Source organism: Delphinus delphis, chromosome 14 (assembly GCF_949987515.2).
Source record: "Delphinus delphis chromosome 14, mDelDel1.2, whole genome shotgun sequence".
Classification (NCBI taxonomy): Eukaryota; Metazoa; Chordata; class Mammalia; order Artiodactyla; family Delphinidae; genus Delphinus; species Delphinus delphis.
This window is the reverse complement of record NC_082696.1, coordinates 9,117,656-9,135,428: the sequence shown is the minus strand read 5'-3', so window position 1 is coordinate 9,135,428 and position 17,773 is coordinate 9,117,656. Positions and strand designations below refer to the sequence as shown.

At 43.6% G+C, this 17,773-nt stretch overlaps 2 protein-coding genes across 3 annotated transcripts in view; one reads left to right on the top strand and one right to left on the bottom strand.

The window, feature by feature from the left end:
- TULP4 (TUB like protein 4) overlaps nt 1-17,773 on the top strand; it is a 228,041-nt gene that overhangs the window by 77,537 nt on the left and 132,731 nt on the right. The gene's annotated exons all lie outside the window — the stretch shown is intronic.
- Nucleotides 6,663-8,156, bottom strand: LOC132436817 (heterogeneous nuclear ribonucleoprotein A3-like). Of its 2 annotated transcripts, none has more exons than XM_060029704.1 (2): nt 7,219-8,156; nt 6,663-7,172 (listed from the first exon to the last, which is right to left on the bottom strand). In XM_060029704.1, the coding sequence occupies exons 1-2, from the start codon at nt 8,111-8,113 to the stop codon at nt 7,141-7,143; spliced, it is 927 nt and encodes a 308-aa protein (XP_059885687.1). In that variant the 5' UTR covers nt 8,114-8,156; the 3' UTR covers nt 6,663-7,140. The 2 variants fall into 2 exon arrangements, with proteins under 2 accessions (XP_059885687.1, XP_059885688.1); XM_060029705.1 differs by having other exon boundaries at nt 7,360-8,156.

Genomic DNA, 17,773 nt, shown 5'->3' with positions numbered 1-17,773 from the left:
AAAGGAATGTGCCGGCTCATGGAACTAAGAACATCCAAGAGATATCAGGTGTGAGTAGTGGCTTGAGCCGTTGGGACCTGGTGACTCTCCATCTCTCTGCTTCTGTCTGTGTGGGCTTCGCAGGCAGGCTCATTTGACCTGGTTGCCCTTGGCAACCTAAGCTAATAATCTCCTAGTTCTCACTCTGATGAAAAAGAGAGACCGCTCTTCCCCAATAAAACGTTGGGTTTGACTCTTATTAATGTGGACTTAGTCATGTGCCCAAACCCGAACCAGTCACTGTGGCCAAAGTGAGGCAGTGCTCCGATTGGCCAGGCCTGAGCCAGATGGAGAGAGTTGTCCCTTTTCTGGCACGACGGCTGAGAGTAGGGAATAGTGGTTCCAGGGGGGAAATCCAGGCTCTGCCCTAGAAGCAGGGAGTGAATGGAGTCAGCAGTAACCATTGTCTACCTTACAGCCTAGTGGAGGAAGACGGAATTTCAACAGCAATGACTGTAAAGGGCGGTGGCGCTCTGAGAGAGGAAACACAGGCTGCCGTGGGTGCACCCAGCAGGAACACGTCAGTATAAAGCTTACTTTAAAATGTAACAAATAACAGCAATCAAAAATGCACCCTTAAAATTACATGTTTTAAGGACACATAATATAGTGAAGGAATGTGGCAGTTAACCTTATTTTGCACATTCTCGGGCAGCAAACCGGTTGAGTCAATGCCTGTCGGCTCTTTCTCCTTGGCCAGGTCTCTGCTGGAAGAGGACTGGCTCAACCGTGAACTTTTCCCAGGCCGCCGGGGCAGTGACCTCTCATCCCGTGTTCCCTGCAACGGTGAACATCCTACGTTTCCATGTAATGAGGGCTGGTTCAGTATTGTGATAGTGGGTCAGCCACCTATGTTGCACCTTTAGTCAGAGAGAGGCAAGTGTGCTGCAACATGAGGTCTGCACAGGGACCTGAATCACTGCCCCTGTGATGGCAGAGGGGACTTTGGGGGGTGGAGGGGTGATCACAGAACATTTCATGGACAGCATGGCTTTGAGGTAGGCCTTGATTATGACCAAGGTTCCTCCTGACTGTGGGAGCCCTGCCTCACTTCATCTGCCGTCTGCCTCTTTGGAGTCCCTGAGGATGGCTCTTCTCATGCAGGTGGAAGCATTCCTGGGTGGGCGAGCGTTCCCCACGCTCACCTGGAGGACTTCCTGAGAGGATTGCAGAGCTCAGGGAATGTCAGTCCAGTGGCCAGTTGAGTGCATTTGAGGTCCATCTGCTCCTGGGCCCTGAGTGGGGCTCACCGTGAGGACAGAAGCAGGAGAGTGGTCTGACCTGGTGCCTGGGGACAGCTGCTTGTTCTCTGGACGTGTCCCCCGCAAGACGCTGCTTCAGTGGCCACTAGCAGGCATGCTCAGAGATGTGTAATTTCATTTGGTGGTATGTACTTTGGTAATTTGGTGACTAGTGAAAATGTTATTTTTCTGCGAAGTGCGTTTATCAGAATTGTTTTGTATTTATTTAGCCATTATATTCAACAAACCTCAAATAGTAGTGTAGGCATTCAACTATAGGGCTACTCATAACTAGTGAGTACAAATCATGTTTACTGAATTAAGGCCCCATTAATTCAGTTGTATTTTCTTAAGTTTGTCCCTGAGTTTCCGAGTGTCCTTCCCCACTCCTGTGTGTGTGCATGTGGGGCGAGTCGGGGCACGCACACAGCCTCAGGTGGGAAGGGCTTTGCTGGTACCATCGCTTAGAGGAATGAGGTAGCCTGGACTCATTCGCCAAACGATCCACCGCAACAGCACTGGGCCTGTGCTTCCTGTGGATGTGCTGTCCTGCTCCCGCCTCCACCTTTCCTTGGGAGTTCCTCCCTAGGATCTGCCTTCTTTCTTTCATCACCAGGATACATGGTATCCGTTCTCAGGACTCCCGTTCATCCTGCTTTTCCCTGAAGTGCCAGACCATTTGGACGGACGGTCCCTGAGGGCCTGCCACTTTAGCGCTTGGTGACTCTGTGGTCACCCATCGCTAATTGTGCCACTCGCTAGGCGTAGGACTCCTTGTCTTCTGTCGTGTCCAGGGGTGTGTGCGTGTCGGCCTCCTCTGGTTTGCACTGTCTGAGTTAGAGCCTTTGAGGGGTGGCTGAGCTGCTGGAGACGGCACACAGTCAGCTGGGAGAGTTAAGGAATTTTAAGGCTGCCTCTGTTTCTCTGTTTTTTTTTTGCGATACGGGGGCCTCTCACTGTTGTGGCCTCTCCTGTTGCGGGGCACAGGCTCCAGACGCGCAGGCTCAGCGGCCATGGCTCACGGGCCCAGCCGCTCCGCGGCATGTGGGATCTTCCCAGACTGGGGCACGAACCCGCGTCCCCTGCATTCGCAGGCGGACTCTCAACCACTGTGCCACCAGGGAAGCCCAAGGCTGCCTCTGTTTTGAAAACATGTAGAGAGACTGCTGCACTTTGAAAACATTAATTTACATAAGCCCGTACTATTTATCACCATGAGTCACATCTTACCTTTGTGGTTCGTTTGTACACTCTAGATGTGAATCCTGAAGAACTAGCGTTTTGCTTATATAGCCTGGATTGTCAGTGGAGGAAAGTAGCTCTGAACGGCTGATTCATTCAGGGAAGTAACGGCATAGCCAGCTTGGTATCTTAAGCATGTAGGGTTTCTAGAATAATGAAACAACTAATTATATAACACGTGTTTTAGATTTTGTATTTGATACTCCTCAGTGAAAGTGCAAGTCCCTGTGCTCAGTCGCCTATAATGCTGACCTTTTGAAGGGTTGGATGAATGACACTGTGGTATAAAGATCTTAGGATCTGGAGTCAGATGGACCTTGCAGCAACTCTTGGTTCTGTCCTGTACTAGCTGTGTAGTCTCACCATGATTCCTTAGCTATGAAGCAGGGATTTTAAAAGCATATTGGACTGTTGTGAGGATTAAATAGGACTGTGTATATTTATCTCACATATAAAGTATCTGGTATAGTGTTTGACCCTGAGAAGATGCTCAATAAATGGTAACCGCTAGGCTTCCTGTAGTGAACAGTGGGATGAAAAATAAACAGTATGTTTTGGGACCAAAACTTAAATTTCGGGATACTTCTTCACAATTGTCATCTGATAAAACCATCAATTTAGTGCTTTGCTGTGCAAACACATAAAACCATGTGTCTGCTGCCAGGCCCGCTTCCTCTAAGAGTGCTTCCTCCAGACCAGCCCCAGGTGACGGGGGAAGATGGACCCACTGCAGCAGGGGAAGAGGCGGGACTGGGAGTTTCTCTGTGATGGCCTGAGGCTCACACACAGCTGACCCAGGAGGAGTGCGTAGGTTGTGCTCTTATAGCTGTGCTTACCTTGGAGCTGTTTGTGAGGGAGTGTGAGCTTTATGCTTTGTCTGTGAAGGGGAGGAGCTCTGACTCCAAAGGTGAGGTTTGCTCTGGTTCCTGTCAAGGGGCTGAGCTGGAATAGAAGTCAGATTCTGATTGAAACTGGGTCCAAAATGATGTTGTGATCTAGCTTCTCCAAACTTTACCTGGTTAAATCATTGTACGTATGCTTTTTCTTTTTGTTGTGTTTCTAACCAAACAAAACACAAGTCAGGTTCATGCTGGGAGGGGGAGCATGATGAAGAAGAGACTAGAGGCTCTTCACTGGCTTCCTTTTTCCTTTTTCTTTCTTTTTTTAATCTGTCAGGACAAGTAGTTTGACTTAAAATGAAAATAGTAATAAAATGAAGTACATAGAGAAAATCATAATAAAATTAAGTATGTGAATCATTCCTATCACTTTTGTTTAGCTTTCTGAATATAAAAAGGATGTGTAATATCATACCTGGGCTTCTTTTAGTACTAAAAGGTCCAATATTTTGGGTTCTAAAGGTTCATTTAGGCAGAGTATTTTTATTTTATTTTATTTATTTATTTATTTGGCTGCGTTGGGTCTTCGTTGCTGTGCGTGGGCTTTCTCTAGTTGTGGCGAGCGGGGGCTACTCTTCTTTTCAGTGCATGGGCTTCTCGTTGTGGTGGCTTCTCTTGTTGCGGAGCACGGGCTCTAGGCGCGTGGGCTTCAGTAGTTGTGGCTCGTGGGCTCTAGAGCTCAGGCTCAGTAGTTGTGGCGCATGGGCTTAGTTGCTCCACGGCATGTAGGATCTTCCCGGAGCAGGGCTCGAACCCGTGTCCCCTTCATTGGCAGGCGGATTCTTAACCACTGTGCCACCAGGGAAGTCCTAGGCAGAGTATTTAATGATTTAAGATTGGTCTAGAGTTTCAGCTTTTGCTAAAGCAAACCCCCTTCAGCCACTTCTTTCCTAAAATAGAAATCGGGCTTACATTTCTGCTCTTTCCTCATGACTGGAATAATTATGATTCATAATTCTCTGATCTTTGCTATGTGCTAACTTGACATTGAACTTTAACCTTAATGTGTGCATATCAAAATTTGGATGTAAAATATGACCATAGCTGTAGCAAACGTGCAAGATAAAGTTCATTATGAAATTCCAGAATGTAAAAATGTCAGGTAGTTTTTTTGTTTTTTTTTTTCCTTCTGGCAAATAATTTTTTGTTTTCCTTTTTTTGAAATAAGCCATTACAATAAAATATAGTTTATATAGCTTTTAACGAATTGGAAATCCTATTCTCCTGCACTGCAAGGGTCGTTGATATTGATCATATGATCCTAAGGCATTACAGTATTCCAAAGTGTCTTCTGAATCATTAAAAAAATATTATGTTAAGTATAGTTTTTTAGTTCATTGCGTTTTATTGTATTATAATTGAAAAATAGAGATCTGCATATTTCATATATATGGGAACCATCTCATTTAAAAAGTAATGCATGATCCATTAACATATACATAGCTATAAATATAGAAATATGAAATGTTGTGGATACATTCCTAATCCAGTCACTTCTTCTCATTCTGCTGCTAACCCTTCTGGAACTGTGCTGACCTAGCTGCTCACCTGCTTCTCCTCCGGACGTCCCTTTAGTCCACACGCGGCCAGAATCACATTTCTGAGCGTTAGGTGATCCCGTCACCCATCTGCCTGTTTAGTGCCTGCTTCCTCCTGCCTTCCTGAGGTGCAGTCCTGCAGCTGACCTCCCTCTACAGCCCTGGGGCAGAGCTGAGCCACGTCCGCCGCCTGCCCGCTTAGTGCTGTCTTGCACTTAGGTTCCACCTTGTTTAAGGTTGCTTCCTCAGAGAGGCCTGTCCTGACCACTGAGTCATGAGTTATCCCTTCTCTAGCTTTCTTGCCTATTATGATTAGATTTTTCTGACAGAACATTTGTATTATATTACCTCCCTGATTAAGAATCTAGAAGTGTTCTCTAAATTGTTTATCTCATCAAATGCAAACTCATACTTGGGTGTTCTTCTTGATTTGCTCTCTCATTCAAACGTTTATGTTTTATACAGTAAACCTAGGGCCCCTTTCCTTGCTGAGATGCTGTTTCTAACAGTTGGTCATTTAAACAGCATAACCCTGAATATAAATGTCGCAAGTGTCATTTGGGAAGGCTGGCTATATGCATGACTTTATGTTGTGGTCTTTCACTGTGTCTGGGGGCTGTCACAGAACTCAGGGGTATGGACTCATTCTCTGGTACGGAGCCACACATGCTTGCACTTACATAGGCTCCTGAGAGAGAGGTGAAGAACGGATGCTTGCTTAGGCCGGTTCTGTCACTGTCTTGGCCTGCTGCTCAGCCCCGTGGACCCAGATGTGCTCACGCTGGCATTTACACCTACTTCTTCAGCGCCCTGTCGGGTCTGTTCTCGAGGCCCAGGCTGAGCACAACTTAGTGAGTTTCAGCTCCTGCGTGGAGAAGGCTCAGCGACCTGCTCGGGGGAACCAGTAGTGAGAGTAAGGCTGCTGTTACAGCTGTCACAGTAAGGCTGCTGAAAACTGTGTTGTTTCATTTACAACTTATGGTCACACGTGTCGTGTTCTTAGGAGATGAGGAAGTGCTGGTGGCATTTCCTAGGAAGAACTCTTGGTAGATGTGCTCTCTTTTATAACTGTGACCTAGTGTGGTATTTATGGTCCCCCAGACTTAGCTACCCTGTGTAATTCAGGGATTCTTTGCGTTGGCCCAGCTGAATTTTGTCATTTGTGATAATTAAGTAACATCTTTTCATATGGCTGTACTGTGATTCGTTTAATCATTTCCTCATTGGGTGCATTTAAACAATATTTTCAAGTTTTCCTTAGAGTAAATAGTGTTAACACACTCTTTGTAGAAGTTCCTTTGGGATTAGTTTCTGGAGATACAGTTTCAAAAGTGAGATTAATAAGATTAATGACTTGAGTAATTTAAAATTTTTGTTGTATATTCCAAGATTTTTTTCCAGAAGGATTGGCAGAATGATGAACACCAGATTTTTTTTAAGACTTCTGGAGTCTAGACGTTCTAGATCATATGGAGTCATAATTTTTTTTTTTTTTTGGATAACTAAGGGGTAAAGTACTATATTATGGTTTTGGGTTTTATATTTTCATTTATTAATTAGGTTGAAATTTAACAATAATATCAACTTGCCATCTATATGGACTAATATTGATTCTTTAACTTTTCAGATATAGTGAATTTTTGTATGTTGTATTTTATTACTTTTCTCCACCCATTAAAATTTTTTTTTTTTTTTTGGAAAAGTTAAAAATTCCTTAATTTTTTATTCCTGGTACCACTACCACAATTTACAGGGCAATATACCTGATGTAATGAAAAGAAAAAGAAAAAGACAAAGCTACAACAGATAAAAGACCTCAGGAATGTACATCTAATTGACACTACATTGCATTAATCAATAACTGCACTTTTTGCAAACTGTGGCTATGACAGTCCTGAACAAGAAGGGTTTCCTGTTTAAGCTGCAGTAACTTTTCTGACTATGGATCATCGTTCCTTCTGTGGCAGATTTTTACAGTTCCTCTAATGCATTTGGGACGACTGTCTCAAAGTAACCTGCAGCTTTCCTGACAACTCCTCGCTCTCTCTCCTGCTAAGAACTGTAGCCCTTTTCTTCTGAGTTTTTAGAACCTTCTGCTACCATATCCACCACTTCCACCACCAGATCCATAACCACCACCATAGGGACTTCCCGAGCTTCTTCCACCAAAACTGCCCCCCTTCATGGGTCCATAATTTGATTGCTGTTGTCCACTATAATTTCCAAAATCATTATAGCTCCCACCAGCACCATAGTTACCTCCAAAATTTCCTCCTTCATTGTAACCATCATATCCTCCACCACCGCCACCATATCCACCACCTTGGTTTCCATATCCTGGTCCACCACCACCATAGCCTCCTCTACTACTGTAACCAGGACCACCGCCATAGTTACCACCGTCGCCTCCAAATCCATTATATCCACCATCACCTCCTCCATAACTACCTCTGCTGCCACCACCTCCACCACCATACCCTCCTCTTCCACCAAAGTTTCCACCACGGCCAAAGTTACCTCCACCACCTCCAAAGTTTCCTCCACGACCCATAAAGTTGCCAGATCCACCTCCACGACCTCTTTGTGATCCAGCAGACTGCATTTCTTGTTTAGAAAGGGCCTTTTTCACTTCACAATTATGCCCATTAATAGTGTGGTATTTCTGAACAACAATTTTATCAACTGTATCATGATCATCAAAAGTTACAAAAGCAAATCCTCTCTTTTTTCCACTCTGCCTGTCTTCCATAACTTCTATGGTTTCAATCTTGCCATACTTTTCAAAGTAGTCTCTCAAATTATATTCTTCTGTATCTTCTTTAATACCACCAACAAAAATTTTCTTCACTGTTAGATGGGCACCAGGCTTTACAGAATCCTCTCTAGAAACAGCTCTCTTTGGTTCCACTACATGCCCATCAACCTTGTGTGGTCGAGCACACATTGCTGCATCCACCTCTTCAACACAAGAGTAAGTAACAAAACCAAAGCCCCTGGAATGTTTTGTTTGGGGGTCTCTCATCACCACACAATCTGTAAGTGTGCCCCATTTCTCAAAATGTTCTCTTAAGCTATCATCTGTAGTTTCAAAGCTCAGACCACCAATAAACAGTTTTCTCAACTGTTCTGGTTCCTTTGGATCATGACCCTCCATTTTGAGACCGGACTCGCCTCTTCCAACTCGAGTTCAATATGGGACCAAGAGCCATTAAAATATTTTTATTTTAATTTAATTTAATTTTTTTTATTTAAAAAGTTATTTATTTATTTATGGCTGCATTGCGTCTTCACTGCTGCACACGGGTTTCTCTAATTGCGTTGAGCGGGGGCTACTCTTTGTTGCAGTGTGCAGGCTTCTTACTGCGGTGGCTTCTCTTGTTGTGAAGCATGGGCTCTAGGTGCGTGGGCTTTAGTAGTTGTGGCACGTGAGCTCAGTAGTTGTGGCACACGGGCTTCAGTAGTTGTGGCTTGCGGGCTTCGGTAGTTGTGGCTTGCGGGCTCTAAAGCGCAGGCTCAGTAGTTGTGGCACATGGGCCCAGCTGCTCTGTGGCATGTGGGATCTTCCCGGACCAGGGCTCAAACCTGTGTCCCTTGCATTGGCAGGCAGATTCTTAACCACTGTGTCACCAGGGGGGTCCCTAAAATATTTTTTAAATTAAAAAAAGATTTTATCTTTAATCACACCCTTCATGTCTCTAACAATCACATTTAACTTTGTTTTAAAATAAATACGTAAATCCCTTCTAAATATTTATCATGATTTAAATAACAAAGGAAAGGCAAATAAGATATTTTTCCTTTCAAAATGTTCTTTTGTATTTGTGCCAACTTAATTTTTCTGACAAATTTTACTGTCATTTAAAAAAAATTCATGATTGTCAGGGCTGCAGAGAGCAGGTTCTAGTTATGAAAAAAAAATGGGCCTCAAACCCAAGTAAGGATGAGCCAGCCAGAAATTTTTACATGGGATTGATGTTGATCTGTGGTGTGTGGTCTGTCTGCCTCCCAGACGGCTTGGCTCCAGTAATGCATCTGCTTCTTTCATTCCCACCTCCCGTGGCTCTGCCAGTAGTTTTCATCGCGTTTGATAATGCTTTAAACCTGTGTATTAAATGGGGCCATGTCTCTATTGCTCTATTTAGAATTCCAGTTAGAATCCTCCAGTATCTCTCCATTTGTCTTTATCTCCCACTAGAGTTTTATAATTTTCTTTAAATAGATTGCTTATGTCCTACTTTAAGGTAATTCCCCCAAATTGCTCTTACTGCAAATTATAATTGCTTTACAATTTCATTTCAGTCCTATAACTATGTATAATTTCTCAAAAATTTGGAGCCATAGAACAATAAACATATTCAGTATGTATATATATTTTAGTACATGCTCTTCATAAATTGAAAGCAGTCTGCGTAGTAAAATTCTCAATGTGTTCTTTTTTTTACTCTACCTGAAAATACCTTTCCAGCTTCCAGCTATAAGTTTACATCTTCTTTAATTAGTTCAGACATCTCTTTTATTGGGTGCTGTTTGTGGAGAGACAGGTAATGAGAGTGTTAAATTGCTGGATTGCTTTTTAGTTGATATCTTCAAATACAGTACTACTTGTATCTTCTGTCTTTAAATTTTAGATCTCTGAGAATAGATCATTCTTAAAGTCCCTAACATTTCTTTTTTTTCCTGGAGGTTGAAATAGTATGAATTCTCTAACAATAAGAACGTCCCAAGTAAAGCCTTTGACTTTGAGATTCTCTCAAGTGTTTTTTGTTTGTTTTTTTGTGTGTTTGTTAATGTGGGCACTTGTTAAGGATGTCAGAGAACAGCATCCTCTCTGAAGTAGCTTCAGTGGTCGCTGTGGGAATAGGCTCCGGAATCTTCAGGGAGCATTTCCGTTGACCCAGAAGATGCTGCGTCCTTACCCTGAATGCCCATCAGGGTTCTCCACCACCACTCTTTGCTAAGGAGCACCTTTGGAATTTGGGGGGTAATTATACATCCACTGTGTATTAGGGATTTTATTAGACGATTGTTATGTCTTCATTTCCCCCAGTATTTGCACTTCTTCTCGGAAAAAGGTATTTAATAATTGTTAGTTGGCAGAAAGAACGAGTGAACTAATGAGGCTGGAAGCTAAAGTGTGAGTAACTTTTATGTGTTTTAACGTGTTTTAGTTCATCTCTAAGGCATCTGGAGAATGTCCAACTGCATGACAGCATCACTGAGCAAGTGCGACCATGGGTGCGTGCTCTGGTACCAACATTTTCTGTTACCGTGTTTGCTGACTGGTATCACCGTGACCAGGTACAAAACTCTGTCCTCTGACAGATTTGGAGTGTGTCTAATGGGCAGGCTTAGTAGAGTGTCAGTTTTTTCTTGTTTCACGGCTTATTAAAAAAAAACCCAAAATAGTTGTTGAGGCCACTTGTCGACAAGTGTGAATAAAGGATAAAATATTTGTCCTCAAGATGCTCATTGTCAAGTACAAGTAAAAATTTCCATACAGTGAAGTAGTTGGTAGAGGTGTGTACGAGGTGTTGGAAGCTGTGAGGAAAATGTGAGGGAAGTCTTCAGGGGACGGTTCAGACCAGATGAACTATAAACAGTTTTGAAGGGTAAACAGAGGTTTGTGAGGAGACTCATTTGTCCAAGAGTCAGTGTAGCATGAGAGGAAGCGGACGAGGTGGGACCTTGTGTACCGAGTGAGGGATCATGTCGTCCCGTTGACGGCGGGATGCAGCTGAAGGATGGAAGCATTTGCGTTTACGCAAGCTCTGTTTGTGCAGCGTAGGTTCTGAACTGCAGGAGAAGAGGCACTGGGGGCTGGGACTTCGGGCTCCTGCAGGGATCTAGGCACAACGGGGTGCTCAGGCCATGGCAGTGGGAATGAAGAGGGCAAATTTGAAAGAATGGAGGAGATCAAATTACAGGGTTGCTGACAGGTTTGATGTGGATGGCAAGTAGGGTGGAACCCAGGATGACTCCCAAATTTATAAATGGATGTGATTGACTGAGATAAACAATGTAGACTTCATTTTGGGACGTGTTGCATTTGAGGATCAGGTAGGATATGTATTAAAAATTCAGGTTCAAATTTATACACACAACAACAGGGATGAATCTCAGGAACATTATACTGAGTGAAAGAAGCCAGACACAGATAACTGCATGCATAGTGCGTGATTCCATTTATGTGAAAGTGTAGCAGAGACAGGTCCAATTTGTAGTGTCAGAAAGCAGGTCAGTGGTCGTCTGGGGACTGAGTGAATGGGTGGGGTGCATTAGGAGAGCGGAGGTTGGATGCAGATGGACCCGTTTCCTCTTGGGGAGCAGGGTGGAGCAGCCGGCTGAAGGGGCGTGGAGCAGCTTTGGAATAGGTGCCTAGGAAGCGGGAGCGGCACGTGACCCCGGAGGAGCGCAGGGCTGCTGAGAGGAGCTAAGCCTGCAGATTAGAAACTGCCGGGATTCGGATTGGACGGGCTGTCGTTTCTCCCGCCGTGCCCAGCCCTTCAGAAACACAGGTTTCTCTCGCTAAGACACAAGGTGACTAGGTAGCCAGATTAACATTCCCTTTAATCTGGTTCCTAAGGGGCATTGCCTTACGTGCTGCAGAAGGTCATCTCTGTCTGCAGCCCCGGCGCCCGTCCAGGAGGGCGTGTCCTGGGCCCTTTGCCCCCTCCCCATCTGTGACCACTGTGCACTGGACGTGAGACTGGTAGGGGTCGTGTTTGTAATTGACTTTGTGCCTCTCCGAATAAGGGTTTTGTTTGACTAGAAATGAGAGCCTTTTTTTTGCCTGAGGAGAGTATGCTCTTCCTCGACCCCCAGCTTTATTGAGATATAATTGACATGTGTATTGAGTTTAAGGTATATAATGTGCTGGTTTCATGTATATATTGTGAAATGATTACGACAGCAAGATTAGCGAACATGTCATTCACCTCACGTAGTTACAGGGCTTTTTTTGGTGGTGAGAACTTTTAAGATCTACTCACTTAACAACTTTCAAAGGTACAACACAGTTTTTGTTTTTTAATACATCTTTATTGGAGTATAATTGCTTCACAATGGTGTGTTAGTTTCTGTAGTACAACAAAGTGAATCAGCCATATGCATACGTATATCCCCATATCCCCTCCCTCTTGCGTCTCCCTCCCACCCTCCCTATCCCACCCCTCTAGGTGGTCACAAAGCACCGAGCTGATCTCCCTGTGCTGTGCTGCTTTTAACTATAGTTACCATGCTGTGCATCAGATCTCCCAAAGTGAAGGTTCACTTTGACCACCTTCAACACTGCCCCTCATGCCCCAAGAATATGCTTTCTTTAATGAAAATAGGCTGAAGGAGTAGCAGTTGGTGTTCCCTGGCAGAGTTGGCAGAGGGCTTATGTCAGGCTTAAAGCTGAGCCATCAGGTGAGAGTCACCTGTGCTGTCTTCTAACAGGCGTTTGAAATGCAAACCTTAGCTTCCGGTTGGAGGACCACCCTGAGAACATTCTCTTTCCCAGGACCCATGTTGGTGTATAAAGCACCTCTGAGATCCTATGTAGCCATGACCACGACAAGCTCACAGGACCCCAGATGCCAGCAATTCCATCAGCTTAGTGGAGAAAGTGCTGTGGTTTCTGCTGCTGTTGTTACTGGCAGGAGAGCTCCACCTTTCTCTGTGATCCTGTGCCCAGAAAAGGAAATGTTTTCTGGAACCAAAGATGTTTCTCTGGTTCGAGGCCTGGCCCTGCCCTGCTGTGAGCGCTGCATGGCCCAGTTTTACCAGGGACTCCCACGTGCCTGGCCTTTTCCAGTTGCTGAGTTCATTGGGTGAAGCAAGGAGGAGAGCTTTCACGTCCACCTTTGCTTCTTACTGGACTGTAACCTCTTGATTCCTTTGTAAAACTTAGGACCTCAGTTATGTGCTAAATTCAGAAAGCATGGGTTTCTAAAGATCCAGTGTAAGCGAGGAGGTGAGGTTGGGCATATCACTTCACCTTCTGCATCTAGTGTTCACCTCTGGGAGCTGGGTCGTGATTATGTCTGTCCCGCCCACCACATTGGAATGCCCTGGGCATTAATTAAGAGGGTTTAAGCAAAATGCTTTGAAAAATGTAAAGCACCACGCAAATGTTAGTTTTTAATGTTGTTGTAAGTCCAGAGAAGACCTTGACTTTCAGCCTTTCCGCCTTTCCTATGCCACCCAAAGACCTGTTTCTCAGAGTCTCCTCCTCAGAACAGCATGGGGGGCACAGGCGGGGGAGCGGAGAGCGATTGTGTCTGAGAAACTCTGACAATTTTTTAAACTAAAGACTCTGTTTAAATAAGATAATGATAGAGCTGTATGAACTCTTCTTTGAGGCAAAAGTGATTCTTCGTGTAAATTTTAAGTGTGCTTTGTCATCATTGTGTCAGAATTGTGCTCAGAATGCTCTACCCTTGCCCTACGAAGGTATTTTATTAATTTAAAAAATCTGAATCCATCAATCCTCGTGATGATGTCACTTTATTTAATTGAGTTGGTCCATTTGGGAAAAACTTGCTGACTCACATGGACTTATGCCTTACTTATTAGGCAGTTAGCACCTGTTTTACAAAGAGAACTTGAGGGTGAAGACTTTCTCAGTGTCATTCTAACAAGGAATAACAAATGAAGTTACTGGTTCTTGCAGTAAAACCAGTGTCCTCTGTAAGGCTAGTCAACACGTCCTTAGCAAAGAGTATAAAAAGGCCTGTGTTTCTCTAATGATTAATGATGTTGAGCATTCTTTCATGTGTTTGTTGGCAATCTGTATATCTTCTTTGGAGAAATGTCTATTTAGGTCTTCTGCCCATTTTTGGATTGGGTTGTTTGTTTTTTTGTTATTGAGCTGCATGAGCTGCTTGTAAATTTTGGAGATTAATCCTTTGTCCGTTGCTTCATTTGCAAATATTTTCTCCCATTCTGAGGGTTGTCTTTTGGTCTTGTTTATGGTTTCCTTTGCTGTGCAAAAGCTTTTGAGTTTCATTAGGTCCCATTTGTTTATTTTTGTTTTTATTTCCATTTCTCTAGGAAGTGGGTCAAAAAGGATCTTGCTGTGATTTATGTCACAGACCTACTAGAGAATGCACTTGAGGATATGGGGAGGGGGAAGGGTGAGCTGTGACAGGGTGAGAGAGTGGCATGGACATATATACACTACCAAACGTAAGGTAGATAGCTAGTGGGAAGCAGCCACATGGCACAGGGATATCCGCTCGGTGCTTTGTGAGCGCCTGGAGGGGTGGAATAGGGAGGGTGGGAGGAAGGGAGACACAAGAGGGAAGAGATATGGGAACATATGTATATGTATAACTGATTCACTTTGTTATAAAGCAGAAACTAACACACCATTGTAAAGCAATTATACTCCAATAAAGATGTTAAAAAAAAAAAAGGCCTGTATGAGAAATGGTTCTGTACTCACAGGGCTCTTACTTGACAGCAGAAGACATGCTTGTAGGCTAGTAATATACAAACCATGAAAAATTCTAAGTAAGTGAAGGACTAAAGCACTGTGATAACTGAGGCATCATCTCTGATGATGTCAGAGAACACTTTCAAAAGCAGGGCATTTGAGCTGGGTCTTGATAGGCAATGAGGGGGTTCCCTAATTGAAGAATGGAGAACAAGTGATGCCAGCCCACGGCCCTTGCAAGGGATGTGAGGAGACAGGCAACTGGTGTTGGCTGGGGCCTGGGAGGGCCTGGCCAGGCTGGAAGCGGGTGCTGGTCTGAGCTGTCGGAGCTGGGTTCATACGTGCACGTTCCTCTTCAGTTCAGCTGCTCTGATGTTAAATTAGGAGTAAGATGTGGTGTGCTTGTGTTATAACATAGCTTTTCATAGGAAGATTCTGCCCCAGTTTATTGTTTTTATTTGCGTAGGTTTGTGCCATCCGCCCTCCCCTCCCTCATTTACCTAGAACTAAACTGAGAGAAAATGGGTGTCTCACGGTTTACAGAGGAGGTGCATGCCCATGGAACTGGGGGAGATACTCCCTCTTCTTTTAAAAGAAAAAACATCTTTCTTTGGTAATTATTGCTCTGTTCCTTCATAGGTATATCAAAGGCAGATAATACGATCTTTAACTGGTAAGTTAAAAAGTTTTAAATGCCCAGAATTTGTCCTCTCTTCTCAGTTAAATAGACCTTGACACAGAAGGTTTATACTTTTGCTTATTATGTGATGAGCTGCTCTGTGGGCCTGGCCCCGACAGATTACCTTTTGGTTTCTATCCAGTTCTTGTCCTTTGCTTCATTTCATCTGGCCCTGGGGACTCGCTGATTATTTGGCTCCACTGGACTAAGGGTTAAAGTTACCATTGTGATTTTGGTAAACTAAAGCAATTGAAGCTTTTTTGTGCCCTGCCCCCTTTTCCTCAAAAAGTGTGAGGTTAGGGTAATCATACATAACAGGAATTACAGTCTTCATGCCGGTTGGGGAGCAGCTCTGTGTTTTGTTCCTGTGCACCCTTGTCATTCTTGGTGTCCATTTGTCCATCTTGGAGTGCTTGACAGGGTCCAAGGGAAACAGAAACCTGCAAGAACTGACAGACCCTTAATTCACCTTCTTCGGGGTTTGCAGCCTCTAATGAGATTATTAGTGTCTGCCCAAGAGGATTCTTATTATATAGCATATGCCTTAAGAATCATTCTTCCAAGTTGATGCTATTTTTCTGAGTGATGTAGAAGATTGATTTAAAAATATGGTTGGCCTGCAGTGGCAGCAACAAAGATGTGACATTTATAAAGAATTGGGTCCTATTACAAAATGAGTGAGTAGCAATAACCAGAACATTAGGTGGAAGGGGAAGAAAGACATCCAGTAATATTTATTTTACAGATGTTTGCTGCTCATACATGTACTGAATGCTGGAAGATGGAAGATTAGAAGAATACCCTCTCACAGGCTCTTAGCAGGTCAAATAGGCTCTGAGCAAGTGACTCCCTCCCCGATAAAGAAGTCTAGCAAAAGATGCAGCCCATGTTGTCATTTTCCCATCAGAAATTAGCCTGTGACTGCATTTATGTTGCAGAATTACATTTAATGGAATTATCGGTACAGTCGGACTTAGGGCTGCTATTTTTCTATTTGTCTTACCTCCTTTTTCGATTCTTCTGATCCTCCTTTCCTGTCGCCTTTTGTGTTAACCAGAATGTTTTCCTATGTTCTTTTAACTTGTGGTTTTCAGTTGTTTCTTTGCTGTATATTTGGGTTTTTTTTTTTAAGTGGTTGCTCTAAGGATTATAACGTTCATTTTTGGATTTGTCACAGTATACTTAAAGTTAATATGCAGTCACTTCTGGCAGATCCAGGCGCCCTGCAGCAGCGCCGTTCCATTTTCCCTCTCCTCATCCTTGGTGCTGTCGCCGTGGGGTCTTTCCTTTCCCTCTCAGTGGGTTGGGGCTGTTGGAGTTGGGAGCAGAGAAGTGTCAGGAGGGGCTGTTGCTGCCAGGGGTGTGTCCACACCCGCTGATGACTTGAACAGAGCGGTGTTTAATTGTAGTTTGTTTCATGACGTTTTTTTCTTTTAAAAACCTATGAGTAGAGTGTTTTTCACTGTTTAGAAATAGCATGTGTTGCTCCTTAGCATTGAGAGAGATGCATCCCTGAAAGAGAACCTTAAAAGCCTATTTGATCAATGTGCCAGACTGTTTGGCTTTTCCTTAGTTTTTTCTGAAGTGGTGGATTAGTGTTATATTTCATTTAATTAGAAGTAAATCCCTATCTTATAGCTTGTTCCTCAAATCTGTTAGCTTTTAAGTGTTTCTGACTTTTAGAGGTGCAAGTGGCTTGTTTTCTTTTTGAAATTAATACGTGTACATTCTCACTGTAAAAACCTGGATGCTGTATAAACGTATGGAGTAAAATGTGAGTTTTTCTCCCTGAAGGGAAGTCTCGTGGCACATGGAGAGCTGCTGTCTCTCACCACTTCCATGTTCATTGCATCTTTTCTTTCTAACAAAGAGTGTGTACTCCTCCAAATAATACCAACTTCCTCCTGATTTTAGAGGTTAACTTATAGATGAGTCTGTCTGTTCCATCTACCTCCCCTTGTAGCTTAGAACATTTCTCAGTCATCAACATAAAAGTTTTAGGTGGCTTATTGGTTTTGCCTCAAGAATATTCAAGCTCTGCAGCTTTGAAAACTTCTCTGGTAGTTGAAAGATTGGTTTGAGATTAGTTTTATTGGTTTCCACAGAGAAGGTCCCATAGCATCATTGAAATAGTGCTGTTGCATAACTGTCCTGTGTCTAAAAATAACGGTTGAGTAGCATCAGCTCTTGCCCAGGGATATGAACACACACTCTTTTGGTTATTTGTACTGACTCTGACCACAGACTGGCTTCCAGTGTGTCCTGCCAAGTGATCCTTTATAGGAAACACCAAGCTTGTTCCCATGCGGTCTGATGCTGTTGTAGTCACTAACGGCACGGCAGACGGACAGCACTTGGTGTCTGCCCAGGCCTGACTTGCCAACATTGAGGGATTTTCATAATTGTTTTTATACTTCTCTGAGGTCTCGTTGCCTGGGGTTGAAGATTGTCTATATCTGCACTGAGCCGGTACACAGAAAGTGTCTTGAAGTGAATCTTCAAGTCAGATTCAGTGTCACAGTCTCTGTATTAGGTTCAGGGTGTGTTTTCCAGCTATACACTTTTGAAATTAATACTCCGTTTATTGCCTGTTTTATCACATGAAAAACTATTGACCCTCCTCTTAATGGCTGTCTGTACAAGGTTGTGAGTGATTTACAGAGCCTAAAATAGGCAGACAATTGCTCTGGGGTCCAGATGTGGAGATTGTGGGATGA

Bases quoted from the DNA above. Each gene is read 5' to 3' on its own strand.
- LOC132436817 (XM_060029704.1), bottom strand. From the start codon at position 8,113: ATGGAGGGTCATGATCCAAAGGAACCAGAACAGTTGAGAAAACTGTTT. The intron at 7,173-7,218 runs GTAACTATGGTG...TGGAAATTATAG, and splicing joins TGAAGGAGGAAATTTTGGAG to TGGACAACAGCAATCAAATT.